At 41.9% G+C, this 23,072-nt stretch overlaps 1 protein-coding gene, 1 long non-coding RNA gene and 1 other non-coding gene across 4 annotated transcripts in view; 2 read left to right on the forward strand and 1 right to left on the reverse strand.

Annotated features, from left to right (window-relative positions):
• The window catches only part of Trhde (thyrotropin-releasing hormone degrading enzyme), a 404,767-nt gene extending 402,924 nt beyond the window's left edge, over positions 1 to 1,843 (reverse strand). Inside the window, 1 exon segment of the mRNA NM_001108991.2 lies at positions 111 to 1,843. Within this exon segment, the coding sequence (NP_001102461.1) occupies positions 111 to 1,015 (905 nt within the window). The 5' untranslated portion in view covers positions 1,016 to 1,843.
• On the forward strand, positions 1,088 to 19,671 carry LOC120093589 (uncharacterized). Of its 2 annotated transcripts, none has more exons than XR_015624655.1 (3): positions 1,088 to 1,853; positions 18,599 to 19,017; positions 19,238 to 19,671. It is a non-coding gene; the product is annotated as an uncharacterized LOC120093589 (long non-coding RNA). The 2 variants fall into 2 exon arrangements; XR_015624656.1 differs by having other exon boundaries at positions 1,090 to 1,843; positions 18,599 to 18,842.
• Trnat-agu25 (transfer RNA threonine (anticodon AGU) 25) lies at positions 14,544 to 14,622 on the forward strand. The gene has a single exon. It is a non-coding gene; the product is annotated as a tRNA-Thr (tRNA).
• Positions 19,672 to 23,072: the final 3,401 nt, after the last annotated feature.

Here is a 23,072-nt window from a genome sequence, read left to right on the forward strand (position 1 = left end):
GGCTCCTGGATATTGGAAGCCAGCTGGGTCCCGGAGGTCGCCGGCGCTCGCTCAGCAGTGCGAGTCGCCTGGCGGGGTGGGGCAGCGCAGGGCACCGCCTCCATCCATACCTTCTCTCCCCGTGGATCACGTAGGAGCTGCGGAAGAAGCCCAAAAGCTCGTTCTCTATCAGGGCATTGTAGATAATCTTCAGATTGTAGTGCCTCTGCGCATCCAGGGTTCTATTCAGCACCACCACCAAGACCTGCGTTTGTGGGTAGAGGAAAAAGCCTGCTACCGGGACAGCCCCGAACGCCCGGTCTTCCGCTACTTGCACCTTCTCCACCGCCACCCGGGAGGCGTGCAGTACCACGTAGCGGGTGGCGTTCTGGCACGCGATCTCCACGTTGACCTCCCCAGAGAAGGTGAAGTTCTCCATGAAGGCGGTGAGCATCAAATTGTAGTGCAGCGGCTTAAGGTGGCCGGATAGGCGCAGCTGAGTCCAGGGCTGCCACTGCTCCTGCTCTTCCTCCGACGGCGGATGGGCAGACGGGGTCCCCGCGGTGCCCACCTCGCCGATCTCACGCTGCGAGGATTCCTCACCCGCGTGGTGGTTGCGCCGGGCAGATCCTGGGTAGCTGCTGTTGCCACCACGCTCAGGGAAGCCTCCGAGGCCACCGTCGGTGCCCGGCATCGCCGCGCTCGCTCCACACTCGTCGAACCGCAGGCTGAGCAGTACGGCCAGCATGGTGACAGCCAGCAGTGCCACGATGGACACGGCAAAAGCCAGCACAAGCCTCTTGTGCACTGCGATGTGGCGCTCCGTGGTGCGGGGTCTCACTCCCACCGAGTCAGCCCACGGGTCCGAGAGCCCCCTGCCGCTTGCCCGGAGCGCGGCGTCGTCTTCTCCCATGGTGGCCGCAAACGGTGAACTGCTCTTCTCGGCCCCCTCCTCCTCCTTCTTCTTCCTCTTCTTTTTCTTCTTCTTCTTTTTCTTCTCCTCCTCTTGCTCCCCCCTCTCGCCGTCCAGGGCCATCACACCGCCTCCTCCTCTTCCCCCGCCCCCTCCGACACCCCTAGCGGGCGGGCCACCCGGGCCACCTCCAGCGCAGTCATCAGAGACCGCACGCGGGCGGAGGGCGCGACGCCGGCTGGGACCTTAGGAAGGCCAGCTCAGATTCTCTTAAGACAGACTCTGGAGGCTAGTGACGACCGAGACGACCCCCATCAGCCCCGCCTCTCTCCAGACACCAGCTGCGGATAGCGGGGCAACCAGCTCTGGGACGCGCCCAACTTGGGGAGCGTGTCGCTCGCCGGGTGCGCGCTACTCGTCGGGCTAGCACCGGGCGCCCGGGCACACGCCGCCCCCGCCCCTGTGCGCCTGCGGCTCGCGTGTCCTCCCGGGCGCCGCACTCTTCCAGGCTAGCGGCGGCAGCTCTCTCAGCGGCTCGGCCAGGAGGACAGAGAGCGCTGGGGAGAGCGACTGAACAGGGGGGCAAGTTAGGGCTTCACCCAGCTCCCCGCACTCCAGCAGCTTTCGGTCTTCTGGGTGGGATGTGGTCGCAAAAACAGTTGCGGCGGCGGCGGCAGCCCGGAAGGCGCTGGTGCCTTCCACCTCGCTGTGGGAGAGCAGAGGATGGAGCAGAGGACCAAGGAAAGGACGGGAGTAAGCTAGCCGGAGGAAGTCCCACGGCCGCGGAGCATCGGTCCTGAAGAAGCCTTCTCCACACTGGACACTTTAAGCAGTGGTGGCGGTAAAAGGCGTGAGGTTGCGGACTGGGCAGCAAGCCTTCCGCGTTCCGATATTGCTCTGCCCTCCAGAGAAGACAAGTGAAGAAGTGTCCGGCCCGGGCGTCCACTTCAGGTAGATGAAGGTCTGAGCCTGAGCCGTGTCCCCGGGGGGCGGGGGGGGGAGAACTGAAGTGCAGTGCGTGTGTGCCAGCGCGTGTGCATGTGTGTGCGCGTGTGTGCGCGCGTGTGCGTGTATGTGTGTGTGTACACGGGCTTCGGGTTTAGATTGCCAAGGATACTCCAGCTGCATTCAGGGACTGAAACTCCCGGAGAAACGGAAAGGAGAGAGGGGGAGCGAGCGAGCGAGGAGGAAGGGAAGGCAGGAGGGAGGGGAGAGGTTTAGCGGCAGAGGCAGGCTCTGGGAGATTAGAGAGCTTTTCTCCGCTCTGTCACACCAGACACCCACAGCCACAGAGGGGGTTGCTGAGCTGCCTGCAAGAGTATACTGTAAATCTTCAGCGCAACAAGCCTGCAGTCACCCCTTTTCTGACTCCTTAGCCCTACTGCGGTTCCCCAGAGGGACCGCTGGAGCCTTGGGCTATTAGCATCAAGAGCAAAGGCAGAGCCTGCTTGCGGAGACAGTGTCAGATCACACATCAAGCTCACCAGAGGATTTGGAGGATTGTATGTAAATTGAAATAAATTCTCCAAAGCCTGACTGCATATATTATACTGGTGTAGTGTAGCCAGGTGTGCAGTCTGGAATAATGGCTAGCAGTGAACCAGGAGAGTCTACTAAAGACAGGAGAGCAATTCCCCATAGGACACATTTTATTTTTAGATTAGAGGAAGGATTAAAACACGCTGTCTATAATACAACATTCAAAAGCGAGTGGAAGGAAAACTGGGGGTGGAGGCCACATGACTTTGGGTTTTAGTAGGACAGCCAGCATATCAACACATCACGTGACTGGTCAGCCTCTTCCTTCACCTAGCCACAATCACTTTTTGTAACTCCCCTGCCTCATCATGGACAGTGTTTAAACTCCATTATAACAGTTCTGAACCCCAATGGATGCTAACAGCAAGGATCATCAAAGCGCAGTGCATAGCCTGCTGGCTGCCCTTGGACTCTCAGAAGTTTGTTGGAGTTCTTGATTAGAGTAGAGGGGCATGCTATCAAAACTTCAAAATGTGCCAAGAGAGTGGTAACAACGCTTGAGAAAGACAGCCACCTTGGAGGCAACAGTCAAAGAGTTAATGACTGGTCCAGTCGATTAAAAAAAAAAGGAAAGAAAGAAATGTCTCTTTACATGTTTCTTCTGTTTCTTTAAATCCAGACTGCATTTAAGAATTCACGGCCTCGGTCCCCAGCTCCGAAAAAAAGAACCAAAAAAAAAAAAAAAAAAAAAAAAAGAATTCACAGCCATCGTTATTTTCCAGAGAGAGAGAGAGGTGGGAGGGGGGGGGTATTAACTTTGGCATACTGAAAAAAAACAGGCTTTAAACAATATTGTTAAAACCTGGCCAATAAGAAGAGTCCAATTACACAACATGAACTTTAAACTGGGAGCCTTGCTTGCCGAAGTTCTTTTCCCTTTATCCCTAGATGGAGTCCTTGCTCAACACCATGTTTTCTAAATGTCCACTTGCATCATCATAAATGATGATGAAAATAGGTACCAGGGTGGGTATTTTTAAGCACGTTGTATGTGGGCCGCCAGCAACAGACCAGGGGAAATGCCACATTCTGTTCTAGTTACTTTTTCTGCTCTGTTTTTTAAGCGTCTTTGTTCTTGCCTTTTCATATGGACCCAGTTATGTGTGTTTTAGGAGTTGAGAGCTAAGGGGTTAAATTGTTTTCCCCAAAATTAGAAAATACGAGTTAGCCAGCCAAAAGAGCACCTGGGCCTAAACGAGTCCACCATATTCTTCAGTACTTCAGGGCTCTAATCTAGACATTCAGGAATCCTGGCCTAAGGGACAGAGATTACTAGCAGCTTCTAGAATGAGTCCTGAGAGTCTAAGCACCACTGTTTAATGAAGAAACAGTCCTCTAAGGAGCCTCTGAGGCTTTCTGTCTCTAATATGATGTTAGTCATGAAGACTACAAGGCCCTTACTTCCCGTTTACTTGTGAAAATCACTGCTAGGTAACACTTAAACCCTTTGCAATTAAAAAAAAAAATCACTTGATTAGCAATGTTTCTCCTGACTGAATTAACAAATGGATTGTTTTTGAGACATAAATGAAGCAAATTCAAGTTTATTAACATAAAGTGGGCATAACTTATTAGCTTATTGATCCCCACTTAGTGTGGTTTTACCCAATAAACTGAGTATCAAAGATCAAGTAAATATTTGTTTCTCTCCTGTTAATAGAACAGTGATTTTTTTTCCTTTTGAAATTTCTGAAAGTGTAAAGAACCTGAGAAAAAAAGCATTGGTGGAATAAATTTTTATATTATCCTCCAAGAAAATGTTCACCCGACTGCAAACCAAAAACAATAGAGAAGAAGCAAAGTTTCAGGTTGTGGACCTAAGAGGAATATTGAAGGAATTAACCACAAATGCTTGGTTTAAAAGTTGTCATTAGCATTAAGCCCCTTGATTAGAAAGAGGTTTGGTTACTATGGTGCTGTAATCATGCAGTGTTCTTCACAAGGGAGACACCTTCTCTGTGTCTGACACTTAGCAAGAACCATTTTGTTGCGAGAACTTCATGCTGATTTTTTTCTTTAACTAATAAATGTCATTAAAATCGTGTTCATATTTTGGATCTGGGGACTTGTAAAAATGAATATAAGCTGAGTGTTTAAAATTCATGAAGCCCACCAGAAGTTGATTTTAATCCAATCTGCACTTTGATCTTGTTGATAATCAAAATGAACTGTCTTCCATGGAGCAATGATGGTCTTTACTCTTCTGTCGTTTAAACTTGAACTGCCTTTTCTCCCCACACTGATTTGTATGTACAAGCAAAACTTGAGTGTCCTTGCATACTCAGTCTCTGAAAGTGCGGTTAGCTTCTTCGTGTCCAGAAGCTGCTTAGCTCAGAAGAAAGAGCAAAGGTCCCCACTCAACCTTCCCAACCTTTTATTATCCTATCCCACTTAATCAACTCAGTTTCTTGATGTGTTAATATCAAAAGGTTCCAGGAGGTACCTTTCAGCTCTCAGGAGCTAATTTCCTCATGTTCTCAAGAGGTTTTTAATCTTCTCCATAAAGGACAAACAGTTTGAGCTTGGGAGACAAGCTCAGTGAGTATTGTGCCTACTTTGCAAACACAGAGACCTAAGTTGGATTCCCCAGGACCTATTGCAGTTGGGCATAGTAGCATAGACTTGTAATTACAATATGGAGGAAGCAGAGGTGAGGGAGTTCAGGGCCTCTCTGGCTATTCAGTCTACCCTACATGGCAAGTCCTTGGGCAATGAGAGACAATTATCAAAATAAAATAAAAGGGGAACCATGTTTGAAGAACAACACCTCTGGCCTCCACACACATGCACACACATGTTCACATGCACATGAACACACACATGCATACACAAACACACACACACACACACAAAATAAAATACAATTTAAAAATTTAAGGAGGAAAATGACAGTATAAAAACTGTTCGGGCTAGTTAGTGCACAGGAGACAGTAAAGCAGCTGCTCCTCTGGCTGTCAAGAAGACTGGTTAGGGCAGGAATATGTTTCTGAGGACCACACACAACTAAAGACCCCTGCAAGGCAGAAGACTCTGCTCCCCAGCTGAAGTGGCGCCCCCATGTGGCAACAGAAAAACAGCCTTTTGAAATACAAAATGGGGCTGATTGGATGAGCATCTCCAGTTGTGCGAACCCATACTACATCACAGTTACTGGTAGTTCTGTATTCCACAAGTTTAAATGTTTTATGACATTTACCCTGAGTCTTCTCTGAAGAGTTTCATCCAAAATGGGTCACCTTTTCTATCAGAACCTTCCTCATGATCTTGAAGGTAAAAGACAGAACCTTTAAGGAATGGAGCTTCCAGTTTTCCAAACAAAATTAATACCTTGATTTAACTGTGGGCTGTCCAACTTTTGAGACATCAGCCTGAATAGAAGGGTCCCGTGAATCTGAATATGTCTTTTTAAACCACCTGAAAGCTGCTAAAGTTTTTTTTTAATAAAACATCTAATGTACCAGTACATTGGCACATATTGCAAGTCCTAAGGAAGTCATGCAGCCGTGCTGAAGGGAAAACTGAATAAGTCTCTGTACAAAATGAGCCTCTCTAGATGGAAAATAGAAGAAGGATTGCTGAAATCTATGGTAAAAAAATTCCCTGTAACAGCATTCAGTGTTACATGCAGAGTGGAGAGCACAAAGTATTCAAGAAAGTTCTGTCTTTCTGTGGGGGTTTCTACTGCTAGGTTTAAACTCTTCAGTGTTCACTCTGGGCCCTTCGGTTTGCGATCTCTATAAGAAGGCTCCATAAAAAGCAAAGTATGTATCACAGAAATGTTTATGGTGTATTTATGAAAGCCGCAAATATAATATAGACCAAAGTCTACAGACAGAAATTAACCGGTTAACTTCCTGGAGATTTTTCTGTTCGACTTTTGTCCAGTACTTGAAAAAAAATGGGATAGTGAATTTATGAAAATAGTAGTCACCAAAAATGTAAGTTTCTCAGATGCTTGCTTTTAGATGCATATGAGAGGGAAAGCAATAATAATAATAATAATAATAATAATAATAATAATAATAGCAGCTTCTCGCCACTGTTCCTCTAAGTGTCTTGTTTTAGCTCATGGAGTCATGAAAATGCCCACCATATAAGCAGTGTTATTGCCTCTTCCATTAGGAAAACTGAGGCTCAAACCAGCTAAACATCTGAGGGCAGAGTCAGTTAATTAGTAAATGGCACAGTTGGAATTCAAAGCCAAGCAGTGTCCCTCTGTCTCCTGAACATTAAAGATTGTGGCATGCCATTCCCTTCAAGATAAGCTCAGCGTAAACTACCGAGCTGTGTAACTGACATTCGTTACATAAATGATGAGGTCAGTGTTAGGACCAATAGTTGAGATCCTGAGAATGGAGCCAGCTCACCTTGGACTCTACTCTGATCCAAGCGACAGTTTCTGCATATGACTTAATGTTATCAGAGTGTTTGCTGAATGAAATGATGTGGATAAATTAAAATACAATGGAACCCTGAGAAAAGAAATCACTTTTATGAAGCAACGAGAAAAATAGGAGGGGAAAGTACAGTATTATCCATCCTATGTTGAGGATATGATTCGAAGAGTTGACTAGAATTTGTTTTCATACAAAATAAGCAGTCTATATCTTAGGAATCTTGACATTTGAATGCATCATTCATATATACATAATATACTATATATATACACATACACACACACGTATATATATGCATATATATATATATATATATATATATATATATATATATAGAGAGAGAGAGAGAGAGAGAGCGTGCCTGGAGTTATATTACAACTCAAAATCGTGTGGTTTAAATGGTGTCTGACTTCTTTAAACTATGAAGAAATCCACCTCAAAGACACCCTCCTACAGGTAATAATGTAAAGTCACACAAAGGTATAAAACATCCTCACTCATTCTTCCACCCTTTTCTTCTATTCCACTCTTGCAGCTTTTAAATACTTTAATCCCCTATCTTTCATTTAATAAAACATCCTATTTATCCCTTTAAATATTTCTGGATCACAGATTGTCCCTTACATGGTATATAAATGTTTAGCAATATAGCTCTTTAAGCAAGGCAAATGCCTTATATTTTAGTACAAATGATCATTGTAAATGGGTTGATAAAGAGAAGTTAGAATCTGATCTCAGAATGTGATCTAGGTTTTCTCCATATTTAATCTCCATATGTAAATACCACTGGTATTTGACTTACATACCTGCGTTTGAGTCTTTGAAGCTAAATTTGAACTACAGTGACTTCATACTTTTAATAACAATCTATGGTATATAGGTTTGGAGAATTACTATTCTGGTCAAAGATTCAATATGTGTGTGTATATGTGTGTGCACACACTCGAGTATGTGCATGTGAGCAAATGTAATAGTGGTGAAAATTAATATTGCTTAACTTTCAAACCTCACTGAATTTCTTTATGATACATACTTCCAATTGTTAGCCTGTGTATCTTTTTATCATGAAATGAAGAACAGCATTCTTTCCTGGTCCATCATTTCCTCTTCAAAGACACAAGCAAGAAATCACCCAGGCTTGCCCATCCCATGGCACTAAGACTGTAATGATTCTCCTCTTTTTAATTTTAGAATTACCTATGAACACTCTGCCAGTGTGATAGCGTTCTTTTCTTTCTCTGTGCAGTCTCTTCTGACAGCATACATTCCACGCCCTCACCCAGGCTCAGAGATGCTCTCGTGCTTTGAAGTTAGAGGAAGAGCATCTCTGTACCTTCCAATCCCAGGGTCAGGAGTTACTCTTGAAAGTCAAACTGCTGAACTTTTACTAACACACCTTTTTCTTGGCCATTAAAAATAAAACAAGACAACAACAATAACAACGAAACATTATCTAGTACAAAAGCGACAGTTTTTCAAACAGAGGGGCTTGCTGTGAATGTCTGCTGGTCTTAGAATGGTCCCTGGGACTCACACAGAGGGAAAAAGTGAGACTGATTCTACAACATTTTCCTCTGACCTCCACGGACATGCCATACATGCCCATCCATATACATCATGCAGACACACACACACACACACACACACACATACACACACACACACACACATTTAAAACATCATTCTATGTTATAATGATATATATATATATATATATATATATATATATATATATATATATATATATATATCAAAAGCCCGAATACAGCAATCTATTAGAAATTCTTTAAAGTTAAATATGCTGGGTCTTTTTAAAAACTTAATACACTAAGCGCTGTACAAGATGGGGGTGAAGAGAGAACCAGAAGTGGTTTATGACCAAACAGTAGGTATGAAGTCTGTGCCTGGGGGAAAGGAAATAAAGTAAAACTTCGCTCAAAATAACTACACATAGAGCATCAACCAGTTCTGACCCTGAAACACTCAGTCTTACGTGGGATGTCTCCATCAAATCCCTCCCCTCAGAGCTCGGGGAATCCCGGAGAACAGGAAGTGGAAATATGGTAAGAGCCGGAGAGGATGGAGGACCAAGGAAACAAGGTCCTCCTAACCTACATGATCAGTGCTCTCATGAACTCACATGCCCTGAACAGGCCTGCTCCATGTCCTCCACGTGGCTGCTCCATGTCCTCTACCTGGCTGTTACTGCTTCCAGCTTCGTGTTTTCATGCAGTTCCGGAGTTTGCGAATGAGTGCGCTTCTGACGCTTGTGCTTTTCCCTCAGCTCTGCTCCTTCTGATGGTTCGGTCCAGTTTCCGATGTGTTCATTTTCGTTTTATCTTATCCTATTGTATTTTATCTTGTGATTTAAAAAAAATGAATAAACAAGATAAAATGACAGTCTCTGGAACTGAAAGAAACTTTCCACTCCACATCAGTCTGGGAAAACAAGTAACCGGACAGCAGACATTTGGGGCTGTTACCATATTAAAATGTGGATGATCACCTCACCAAATAGGATGAATTCTCTTAATAGAATAGAATGCAGAATTGATCTAGTGAGTAACTTTGCCTGGGATTTTCATTTCTGTCACTTTTTTCTTTAGTGCCACCTTGTGGGTTAGATAGTAACATATTTACAAGAGAGGCTTCAGTTTGGAGTCTGGTCCCTATCTATCCATCTATCTATCTTTCTGCTGTATTAAATCTAGTATTAGAAAATATCATAGTAAATGATGTGAAACTATCCAACCCCCTCCCCTTTTTCCCCTAAAAGAAACAGCCACTTCACTGAAAGATATTTGCCACAACTCTGCAATCATCCATTCAAGACACCAGAATAATTTCTCAGAGATTGAAAATATTGGAGTCTACACACACAAAAAATCGATGTTCATTTACAGGATAATCATCAAACTTATCTAGGATAGCATAAGTGGCAAGCTCTACCTGGTGATTTTTTTTCCATAAGAAAGATAAAATGTTTTTTCTTAACTCGTGATCATCATTTCTACAATGGTGGCCTATAGGAATTGATTATAGGGGTTCTGAAGTGCTGCCTAATCCTGTTTTCTAAAAGCTCCCATATCTGACTCAGTCAGTATGCACTTACTTCTGGCATCAGATTGAATGAATTTACATTGAGTTACCTTACTCGATTTCTTCTGAAATTATGCTCCAGTTATAAAGAGAATAAGAAAAGAGGCAGGAGAGTGTGCGGTGATGTCTTTTTTAATTGAGAAACACAGGGAAGATGTTAGGCTCCCTAACATCCTCTATGTATTAGAGATGCTATAATAATCTTTTATCTAGTGAGACAAACAGGAATGGTTCTACCCGAACATTCTGTCTTTATAGCTAAGTCTGTATGTGTGTCTATGGGTGCGTGGTGTGTGGTAGAGAAACACGTTTTGAAATTGCATTGATGAAGTCATTTGAGGACAAGAGGAACTAGTATGTAAAGCAGTCACCTTGACACCCTGAGTAGCTAAATATTTGCATTTGAACTCTTGCCCTACTTTAAGAGTTGAAGGTTGTAACATATTATTCAGAAAGTAATTTTTCCTAGGCATGGCCACAAGGTTGCAGACTGACCAATCATCTAAATGTTATCTATGTGGCTAAGGCATAAGTAACAACAAGAAGTTAAATATGTTTACAGAGTTACTAAAATCAGATTATAGAAATAGTCAAATTCTACTTGTCATACTGCCAAACCCTCAGAATTTCACTCCCTGGTCATTTTTAACATGGAGGTCGTTTATGTTTTATCTCAGTAAGTGATAGGTTGTTACTTCCAACTCAGGGAAAGGTATTTTAATCGTTAATCTTGAAGTCTTTGGATATTTGAATCTCTCCCTGACGTTCTGACAAACGTAGTCTCTCAGGAATTTGGTCCAAAAACAAAGCAATGGATTTCCTGAAATGGCAACAACGAATCTGTCTTCCTCCATTCTACCTTCCGATGTCCACCACTGGACAGGTTCTGTCGCTTGGAATTTCATCTAAACAAATATATCAGCAAAGGGACACTCTCTCGCCTAAGGACCACATGTTGTCAATTATTCTCTTGTGCTTCAATTTCAGCCTTAATAATAAAAGTATGTGTTCTTTCACCACAAACTGGGTAAACTTTTGTATAGTCTTCTCTAGAAAATTCCTTGTTCCTGTGCACAGCTGGAGGAATAGCAGCCACAGTCAAGACAAATAAGAGATATGACCATCTGATGCAGTGCCTTAATCCAATGACAAATTTCATCTCTGTACTTTCATAACATTCTTATCATCCATGAGGACTTTGAAATAAGTTCCAAGAAGCAGAACTGCGTTCTATCTTACTCCGTTACTGATTTAAATTAAGCAGATCCAAATTAATTGGGTCACATTAGCTAGCCACAGCCTTCTCCTTTAATGTCCGACGGCTTATACGCTTGCCTTCCGGTTCTTCTTGAAACTGAGACTGCATCAGATATTTTCTTGACATTTCTTGTGGATTTCATTTTCAGTTTCTAAGGGCCATTTATTCCTTTAATCCTCCAATGTTAGGAGGTAATGAATATTGATTCATATTCAGAAGTTCTAACATTCAACTAGGTAAACTCAGTAAGGAATGGCTACCTGTGTTCTATTTTGTCTTCTAGACAGAAAATCAAACCCATTTAAAGCAAATGATGCTTTTTGTGTCAATGTATGTCCAGAGGTTAACATGATTGCTGATAACCACTTCCTATGATCATCAGGTCATATACGGGGATGTGTGTGACCTATTTATCTATACCTATCTATGAAGACACAGACACAAGGAGATGAAAATGGAGATGTGGGCTTCCTATGTTTACATAAGGGTTTTATCAGTCTCTGTCTACCCTGAACTGTAACAAAATGCATGAGCAATTCCTCGTGCCACCCTCTCCTTTTTAGACCTTGCCAGGACTGGTCAAATTAAAGAGCCGATGATAATCATCCAAATTGATACTCTAGCACCACAATTATAGGATCTTTTCTTTATTTTGGTGAGATTTACCTATAGTAGTTCCCTGTTTAACGTTCAGTGTTCTGTAGCAATTCTCTTTTAAACCTTCGGTTGCAGCGGCTACGTCTTCCAGGAAGTATAAATAATCAAGTCTTAGCAATATTATAAAACATAATCCATGTTATGAATTGAGCAGAATGAGCCCTCATATCGGGTTGCCTACGGCTCAAAAGTTAATGCTGCCGAAACACCTTGTATGTATTAGCTAGGTGAGTGGAATTACATTAAAATAGAGAGTGAGTTGTGGTCTGGACCGCAGTCATACTACATCGGTCTCTGCTTGTTTGTCCTGCCTTTAATTAGGGAGCTTCAGAATTCCCGAATTTCTCCTCCTGTCTGTTTCTGCACCTCCAAAGAGGACCAAGCCTGGGTTTCCAGTTATGAACTACTTCATTAAATTTTTTCCAGAAACGTAGGATTCTTCACTTCTTTTCCAAGAGTCCAAGGTAAAGGGATACACAATACCAAGCCTAAAGAAATGAAAAGTTTGAAAAATAGCAATTCCAACCATAGCACCGTGAAAAGGCACGTTGATATTTCCAAGATACAAGTAATCAGTTCCAAAACCGAACACCGTTCTGTATTAGCCACGTGGCTCTCATTAATATTTCAAAGCACCAGTGAAGGCAGCACAGAGATTATCAAGAGGGCTCACTGCTTCCCTAGAAGCCATTGGCTTAGAACTTTATGGGCTGAAAGTCTGTCAGTAGCTACGAGAGTCTGGGAAACAGGACCTTCACTAAGTATTAGCTCACGAATACCAAAGGGTCTAACTATCAAGAGAAAGCAACTCTTTCCCCAAGCCAGCACACTACAAAGTGTAAATCTTATGGCTTTCTTTGCTTATCTCTTTCCTTTTATAAACAGTTATTGAATTTTTTCATGTTTTAACATAAAGTTTTTCTTTTTTATACATATAAATGTTTTTATATACAGTCCAAATGTTGCCCCTCTCCTGGTCACTCCTCCCCAACTTCTTCACCCCATCTCTCCTCCCCTTGGAGTCTGAGAGGCTGCTCTCCCACTCACCCACCCACTCACCCCTACCTCATATTCACCAGCCCCCTTCCCTGGGGCATCAAGTTTCTACATGATTAGAGGCTAGACAAGCAGTCCTCTGCTACACACGTGCCAAGGGGGCCACAGACCAGCCCATGTATGCTCTTTGGTTGGTGGCTCAGTCCCTGGGAGCTCTAAGGGGTCTGGATTTGTTGATAATGTTGTTCTTCCTATGGGGTTGCCATCCCCTTCAGCTCCTTCAGTCCTTCCCATGACTCATCCATAGGGGTCCCTCTACTTGGCATTTTTATACATATTTTAACACTTCTTTGGGAATTTCACACAGTGTGTTTTGATCACATCCATTTTGCTCCATCACACTTAAGAAAACCGACTCTTTTTTTCTCCCAGAGGTTAACAATGGCCAATAGCTTTCCATCTGAGGGTAAGGCTTTATTATTTAAAAGCAATGGATAATGTTTCTCAAAGTCTTTTCCTGCTAGCCTGGTAATCTACTGAGAAGTTTGTTATGAAATGAGCATCTGACTGTGTGAGCTTCAGATGATCCTCCATGATTCTAAGGAATTATTACTCACCCCACAGCAGCGCCAAACTTCTACAGTTAATAAGTGCCAAACAGATACACAAACAAATGGCACTTACTGCTCTCCATGCCCCGAGACTCCAGTACTGGGCCATCAATACCTAGAAAACTCTAATGAGAAAAAAACACTCCAGCTTCTTTTCAGAGAATTAGCATCCACCTCATTCTTGGTTATTTAACAACCGCAAGAGAGGAAGGGTAATAATGAAAAATACCCCAAGTAGATCTAATTTTTACCTAAAAAAATGTCCTAAATTGTCCCTTTCAAATATGTGAGACACTATTGGAAAGGGGCTTTAAAATTGCATGTAGACATTTCTTTCCAGTTCGCTGAACTGATATAAACCTTATAGAATGTAATTTAGCATCAGCCATCAGAAATGACAAATCTAGACTGAGCCTTTAGAGTCGGTCTGGACTGTAACTGTTGGTGTGGCTCTTGTGTTTACGGTAAAAGCTCCTTCAGGACGAGAGCATGCGTGCATAAAAGAAGCAAGTCTGGTATATACATATACAAGCCTTCTCTATACATAGGCTGTCACAGACAGATTCAGCCTTGGTGACTCAAAACAACTGAAGGCAAAATGCATCTGTCTATATCGAATACATAGGCTTCCTCATGTCAATATTTCCTATAAAACACAGTGTTAGAAACTATCTAGGGACTTCTATCACACTAACTACCATAAGTAATCTTCAGATGGTTTCAAATATGTGAAAGGATATTCAGAGGTTGTATGCAAATGTTGCATTTATATATGAGCACATTATATTTTGAGCATTTTATATTAAGAATGCTTGAGTCAACATATGCGTACACAGCGTATATCATTGGTCCCAGAATTAAAAGCATCCCCCATAGAAACAGAAGGAGGTCTGTATCAAGTCCTTCCTCCAAATCGAATGGATTAGATTACCACTCCATTCAATTTATTTGACATTTGGTTTTTTCTTCTCTTATCTAAGCCTTTTGTCTTCCTCCTGGTCCAGCACATTCAGACTCTATATATTTTGTAAGCATGTTCTTGGCTCCTGCTAATTGCTAGCAAAATGTTATTTTTTATTTGTCAAGACGCAGACTTCGGTTGGGGATTTAGCTCAGTGGTAGAGCGTTTGCCTAGTAAGCGCAAGGCCCTGGGTTCGGTCCCCAGCTCCGAAAAAAAAAAAAAGATATAAGCAGATAAAAAAATTATATCATTTCTCCTTAAATAAAACAATAGACTAAGAATTCATGTCTGATCCTTAAATTTTCAATTCTGGAAACCAAAATAATGTATTTTTCAAGGGGGTTAATTTGACTGTATGTTGAGACAATGTAAACCATTCCCTAGTGACATACTTCACAGAATGTTGGATTCTGATGTGCGTGTATAAAAGCAGCAGCACATATGGTCAAATCCGCCCTAAAATATATGCTCACAAAAAAAAATGCAGTAAATCACAAATTTGTGTATTCCTTTTCACACAGCAATGTGTATACACAGACAGGTATAAAGAGGCTACAGCAGAGATGATATTTTTCTATATTTTTAGCTGAAGTTGAATAAATAAAATCCTCACACAATGTGGCTTTTCTGTTTTAATAACATTCCTTTCGATGTCTGTGCCTATATGAAGCCTACAAAGCAAGTCAGCATACACAGTTCAGTTTGAACATGATAGACATCCCTGCCTTATTCTCCGTCATAGCCCATGGAGACAAGGCTGACAAGCAAGGCTCCCAAGTGAGTTAGAAGCTATGCAAGATGACAACTGGTACATGTTGGGATCCAGTATTTTGTTCTGGAAAAGGTTCAAATCTGGAAAGGTGTGGGCTCATAGGAACCCTATAGAACTGGAAGAGTAAATAAAAGTATTGATAGAGATATGATAAATGGAGAGATGATAGATCACAGACATATGATTGATATATAAATAACAGATGAAAAACATATGAAAAATAGATGACACATATGAAAGATAGAAAATAAAAGGTGATTAATAAGAGATTAAAAAGATGATATAGATACATGATAGGTGATTAATAAAATTATAGGTAGATATAAATAGATAGATGAGAGATAGTAGATAGATGATACATAGATAACTGGTTAAAGATAAAGAGGTAGATGATAGATGGGTGATTGATAAGAGATAAAGAGATGAGATAGATGATAGATAATAGATAATACATAGATAGGTAGATAGATAAATAGACAGGCAGACAGATGATAGATAGGTCAGAGGTGACTGATAAGAGATAAAGAGATGAGATAGAAAATAGACAGATGATAGGTGACTGATAAGAGATAATGGATGATAGATCAATAGATAAATGATAGATGGATAATAAGTGTTTAAAAATAGATAAAGAGATAGATGACAGATAGATGATAGAGTGATTGATAATAGGTAAAGAAATCATTAATAGATAGATTACTAAGATTCCACTTAATTTTTTCAACTTTATAGAGCTACCAAAGCAATAATGCACATCGATAGAAATCACTTGTCTAGCTCCATTCTTCTTCTCAGACTAACACTATGCAGTTCATGGCACATTTGTGATACTAAACAGCAGCAGTGAGCTGAAGTTCCCATACAGACACACTACGAGAGAAGACAGTTGATGCCCTATCAGAGGGCTGGGCTAAGACTGTTTGGTTGCTGAAGAATAGAAATGCATGTTTAATTTATTATCAACTTACAGTGAATGTATCAAGAAATGACCCCACTGTACACTGAGCAACATATCTGTAGGTATTTGTTTCTTTATATGCATACACAGACAAATGTATAACATGCAAATAAGTCTGGACCTCTGTGGGTAAGCATATATGTATATATATGTATATATATATGTATATATATATATGTATATATATATGTATATATATATATGTATATATATATGTATATATATATATATATATATTGGGACAACCAGCAACAATGATACTAAGCAGCAGTGATCAGACTTGCTGCCCAAGTCTTGGTTTCTAAGTATCTCTCCACCAGAGGAAACCGAAGCACTGCAGAGCTTCCAACAGTGAACAAGGACAAAGGGAGCTTTAAACATCCATGTGGCAATAAGAGTATGAATGTTGTCTAAAGATAATGAGAACCTGACAAGAGGTACATGAAAGTTTCTTGAAAAAACTCCCAGCAATAAAACTGGAAACAACTTGAGCATCGCAGTTTATAGTGAAGGGTCAGAGACATATCAGTCAGGAAAACTACACAAGCCTGAAGACCCGAGTTCAATCCCAGAATGATACCAAACACCAGATGAGCTGGCACCTGCTTGTAATCTCAGCGTGAGAAAGACAGAGACATGAGGATCCCTCGGGCTTGCTGACCAGCCAGTCTAACCTAACCAGTATAATTAGTGAAGCCCAGGACGGTATGAGAGACTCTATCGCAACACAACACCACCAACAACAAAACTAAAAGAAAACCAAAAACAAAAGAACAAAACAAACACGTAAAGTGGTCTTCCAGTCCCCACACATGGCCACATACATGTTCACCTGTGCCTGTACACACAAATGTTCATGTACATCTACATACACCCACAAAATGAAGAAGAAATAATAAGATTAGAGGTTAATAAACCATGTAATGAATAGGAAGTGCTGAATAGGAATAGGAATATGAATTCCTGCTCGTAGTAAATAAATAAACAGAAATCAGAAAAGTCTGGTTCTTCAGTAATGACAATAAATTCGGGCGAGATATCAAAGATTCTAAAAGTACTGGCTTAGTGAAATTGGAAATTAGAATTTGAACTCTCAAATTATAACACAAATATTTTTATTAATTACTGATCAAAAGAAAGTTTTAAGTTTATAATGGAGACACATAACAGACGCCATCTGAATCAAGAGATCATAGCTAACACTTGGAGTAAGGAAAAAACCAAAGAGCATTATAGGCCAAGTGATGGACAGACAGAATTCCACATCAGTTCTCCAACATCTAGATCCCCCCAGAAAAATGCAATCAGGAGAAACAACCTGATAATGGAAATTTCAGTGAAATGAGTGACCTTTCAAATCATCGTCATACAAGCTAAGTGAAATTGTATGGTGTGTACCAGAGTGAAGGAAGGTGGGAAGCCAATGTGTGGTGCTGAGTTGGCGTCCTTTGTGTTTTTTTTTTTAAACAATCATTACTCGTAGAATGAATGAGGGGCACATTTACTCAGGTGAGTTCTTCAGACTACATAGAATTAGAGAAAGAAAATGTCACCTACAGGAGTGGGGTCAGAATGAGGTCAAGGGACTCAAGCCAAGCACGCTCAGCTGCTGTTGCCCTCTGTAGTTAGGAAAGTGGTAAGTTGTGCATCGCTATAAGAATGCCACCAAGGACAACTGTGGACCTTTTTTGCCATAAGGGAATTTCATTAGAAGCACAGGCAGCAACTTGAGTACTATCTCCAGGAGGAGGGCACCTGCTCATACAACTTTCCCTAAGTCTGAAAACTATTTGAAAGCGAAGCATTTCAAAAATGTCAATTTTGTGTTCGTTATTACTTTCTAAAGCTCCCAATGTCCAAGGTTAGTCAAGCAGGCAAAGGAACACTCACTGGAATTAGTAAGGATATCATTAACTGTGGAAGGTAAGATAAACTAATTACAGGGTGCCAATCAATCACATGGCAGAGTCGATCTGGGAGGAGAGGGGAAAAGAGAATGTGACTGAAACACTCACAGAGAGAGAGAGAGAGAGAGAGAGAGAGAGAGAGAGAGAGAGGAGAGGGAGAGGGAGAGGGAGAGGGAGAGGGAGAGGGAGAGGGAGAGAGAGAGAGAGAGAGAGAGAGAGAGAGAGAGAGAGAGAGAGAGAGAGAAAACAAACAAAATTCTCAAAGAACTAATAAAAAACATATGGGAGAGTAGATCCATCCCCCTGATATCCTATAGACATCGAATCGCTGTTCGCCCTTGTGCTTCTATATAGCCCATGTGCCCATTTTAAACATTATAAACACTGTAGTTTGACATCGTATACAGCAAGTGTTTTATTTTTTATTTACATTTCTTTTCTTTCCTCTCCTTTCTCTCCTTATTTCATTTTTCGGGAGCACCATCTACCCTACCATGAGAACGTATTCAAAACGTAAACTGTCTTCCCGTACTCTGCTCCTTCCATGACAGATAACTAAAGCAGCACTTCCTGAGACAGAGGAAGGAAGGAGTTCCCTGCCTACCGCCCTTCATCATCCATTCAGCGGTCTCCTCTGTCTGGTGTGTCTTGATCACTATTGGCCTCCGTTCTCTGGACTAAACGCTTAAACTGCTCCTGAAGTGGAGGTACTAATGGGCCTCCAGCAATCGTTCTTTTCCTGGTCTCAAGATTTAAATGCCTCACTTGAAGCCTGGAAAGGAGGGAAGCCAGGATGTGAGCATCTGACTTTGAAAAACGTCTCTGTCTTCTAACCCGTCTTCTTTTGCATAGAGGAGTAGGAACAGTGCGCCACACAGAGACATCGTTAAAGGCAATGAAGCTTCAAAAAATCTAAATTCAGATTGCCTTCTCTACAATTAGAGTAGCTACCTTTCTCTGGCAATGACAGGTAAACTAGAAAGAACTCTACACCGAACAATTATCTTAAATCCTAAGCAACAATCCCGATAGACATGTCTGAGAAACAATGGCCCTGCCTCGGATTTGACGATGTAGTTTACTTTGTTGTTGTTGTTGTTGTTGTTGTTGTTGTTGTTGTTGTTGTTGTTTAAATGTGGCTTTTTAAAAACCTGGTAAATATACTAAATAGTCTTCGGTTTTCCCCTCAGTGTCACTCCAATAGGATGGTGACCAGGACAAGGGCAATGACGACAGTAACAAAGATAATGGTCAAAAGAATGGAGGGAGTGCAACTAGGCAGTGTCACGTGCACCTTTAAGAGAACCACCGTTTGCACTGCCGTTTCCTCCAAGTCTGTCATGCTCAAGAGTGAATCGCTGCAGCCCATCTGTACAACACGGCGATTGTTCCACATGGCACCATATTCAAGCACAGCAGATGATACAGTTCCTGCAGTGAAGCTGCTTTCAGTAATTCATGCCTCTTCTCTGACGAGGACTCCAAGTGTTCTGTCTCAGAGTCTGCTCTACACCTTTCAACAGACCACAGTTTTCCCAGAAAGGATCCGGAATATGTTTCCCAACTCACATGTGTTGCGGTAAAAAAAAAAAAATAAAAAAATAAAAAAGATCATTTGCTATCAGTTCCCGTGAGCCGGATCCGCTTGCTCCAGCTGCTACTTTGCTACTCAGTCTGCAAGCCGCCCACTCCCGACTGTCTCTCTTTTAGCCTCCCTCTCTGCACCATCCCCTAGGTGGTAGTTATCACGCCTGGCACACACACACACACACACACACACACACACACACCTTGTTTTGCGGGCCCTGTGCGTTCTCACTCCACCCGGGCACCAGAACCAGATCTGCATGCTCCAACCGCCTCTTAGCCATTTCTTTCTCACACGGTCCTTTTTAACCCAGTAAATCAAAGTTCCAGAAACTTGTAATTTAGCAATTAGATTTATATGTTAAATTCTCAATCCACAATTCATTCACACAATAAATTCACTGCCAATTGATAAAGATATAAACCGCCCACCTAGACAAGACAAAATTGATCAAGTTCACCTAAATCCGAACCATCCTCCTCCCCTCCATAGACTCCATCTTGATCTACTCGCTCCACCTCCTCCTTTCTCCTTCCTAGACTTTTCCCCGCCCACCCTTCCTTCTCATCCAATGATAGGCTGGATTTGCCTTGTTGCCTAATGACATCATTCTACGCACGTGATCTCTTTCCATCATATCTATAAATGCAAGTATTCGAATACCAGGTTCCTTTCCTGAAGTGTGTACTAAAATGGTCACCTCAGCTTTTTTGTGCATTTACTCATACATGTGTTTATCAAATATTCACGAAGCAACAGTTGGTACAAGTTATTGCCATTGGCAGGCTAAACAAAACATTCGATCAAGTTCGTGACCTGTGGGAATTATTGGTTAAATAATACCAAAGACACATTGATGTAAAGTAAAGAAATCAGATCCAGGGAATGCTGAACCAAGGAACAGGGGTTACAATATGAAACATAATAATTGGGTAAGGGTAAGTGTCACATTTGAACAAATAACTTTATAAAATGATGCTTGTGGAGACCATTGAGGGAGAGAAGGGAGCAACGGCCCTGATATAACCGTGTGGTTGGTGTCTGAAAAACAGAAGTAGACCTCTGTAGCCAGAGTAGAGTGAGTCAGGGTGAGAGAAAAGTGAAGTAGTGTAGAAAAATGATAGGTAGTTAAATTGGGGGTGGGAGGGTTGCAGCCTCTTCATAGGCCATTCTAAACCGTTTTATTTTTATTTAGAATGGAAGAAAACCACTGGAACATTTTAAACTGTGGACCGAGATACTATGTCCTAAGTTTCAGAAACTTTTGGATGAGGATCCATTAGAAGACAAAACCTAGAAAGAAAGTGGATAGTGGAGGGACAGTTAGATGGCGCAGTGGGTAAAGGAGCCCACTGTCAAAGCTGATGATCTAAGTTCAGTTCTTAGGGCCACATAGGAGAAGAAGATCACCAACTCGTGCAAGTTGTCCTCTGGTGTACAGGAGCATGGCACACAGCGTCTTCACCTTAGATGCTGCACAAATGCAATTGAAAAGTGAAAGAAGAGATTTGAGATAATGAAATTATCTATACAAGAGATTTGTGAAGGGAAATGGTAGCCCAGGGAGGTGGGGATGCTGAGAAGTGATCTCATTTTACGGAAGGATTAAACATGTGTACGTGAAAGTCTCAGGATTAATACCAGGATGTTTGCGCTGAGTAGTTGAAAGGATGGAGTTGATATTCCTTGTGGAGTAGCTCTTCAGCTAATCTTGGGCCCATGGCTCTTCTCGCTTTTCTTGAGAGCAGTCCTTTTCTTTCCTTTTAAAATTTCAACAACTTACTGTTTTATTTCCTTTAAAAGTTCATTGTATATATTTACTCACATACCTCTGTGTTATACAAAGATATTGTCATAGAAGTATATACTGTATGGTGAGTATATTCCTGTAATTTTTATTTATATAGTTAATTAATTAATTTGTTTGTTTGTTTATTTACATCCCAAGTGCTGTCCCTCCTTCTGCCCTCCTCACTAACACCCTCTCCTTTCTCCTCGGAAGGCTGGGTTCTCCTGGATATCCCCAAGTCTAGTGCATCAAACCTCTGCCAGCTTAGGCAGATCCTCTCCCACTGAGGCTAGAGAACACAGTCCTGTTGGAGAATGGATATCACAGTGAGGCTACAACTTTAGGGAGAGCCTTCATTCCAGGTGTTGAGGGGCCCGCATGAAGATTGAGCTGTACACCTGCAGCATATGTGCCAGGGGTCTGATTCCAGCCCACGTGTGTTCTTTGGTTGGTGGTTCAGTTTCTGAGATTTTTTCCCCTCAGACTTTAGTGCACTCCAGTATACCTGTATGTCAGAAGAGGGCATCAGATCCCATTATACACGGTGGTGCACCACCATGTGGTTGCTGGGAATTGAACTCAGAGCTTCTGGAAGAGCAGCCAGTGCTCTTAACCTCTGACCCATCTCTCCAACCCTGTGAATATAAATTTCTAAGATCACGGAGGGGTTGGGGGAAGGGATGTCTCATCACTTAAGAGCATCGGCTGCTTTTGCAGAGCACCTGGGTTTGATTCCCACCACCCACATGGTAGCTTAAGACCATCCTTTCCTCCAAGGCCAGAGGAGCTGATATTTGATGCCCTCTTCTGACCTGCATGAATATCAGGCATACATGTGGTGCAGATATCCATGCAGACAAAAGATATATACATATTTATTTTTTTAATTCAGTTCAAAATGGTCAACATAATTCTGTCGGATCTATTAATGTACAGAGGAACTATTGAGCATTTTTAAGGATTCTGCGGTACTTAATGGAAATTACTTGTTTTGGGAGCCCCAGCTTTGACCCTTTCCTCCTCTGTGAAGATGGCCTAGAGTTCATTCTTGTCTCCTAGGGAAACAAGATGTATTGCATTAAATAATAGAAAAGGATGTACCATCCCATGTTAGCTCCAACTATTCTCTGGCCCCAGCAGTCTTGCAGCCTCCATGGCTAGCCCCATGTAGAGACCACCAATCTCACAGCTCTCTTCCTACAGATTCTACTCACATTCCCAGCCATCTGCCCCCTGTGGTTATGATCACAATTCTCAGTAACCCATTAAAATCAAAACTCTAGAGGCTTGTGATTTATCAATCAGATTTATATTCTCACAGTAAATTCTCACCCCCCAAAACTCAGAGCCAACTGATATTGATATAAACTGCCCATGTAGGTAAGACAAATTGTCCTGTAATTATCCATCCTTTATAAGATATTCATGGCTACCTGTGGCTATTTAAAGCCACATGGATCTGGGTCGTCCTTCTCTTTCTCCATCTTCCTTCCTTCTCCTCTCCATACTCTCTTTAGAGAGAATCTCTAAAATTCTCAGCCCGCCTTTTCTTTTCACTGGCCAATCATTGGCTCCTGCCTTACCTTGTGCCTGCCCTCACCTGCATATATATATATATATATATATATATATATATATATATATATAT

The sequence above is a fragment of the Rattus norvegicus genome, chromosome 7 (assembly GCF_021556685.1).
Source record: "Rattus norvegicus strain SHRSP/BbbUtx chromosome 7, alternate assembly SHRSP_T2T, whole genome shotgun sequence".
In the NCBI taxonomy this organism is placed as follows: Eukaryota; Metazoa; Chordata; class Mammalia; order Rodentia; family Muridae; genus Rattus; species Rattus norvegicus.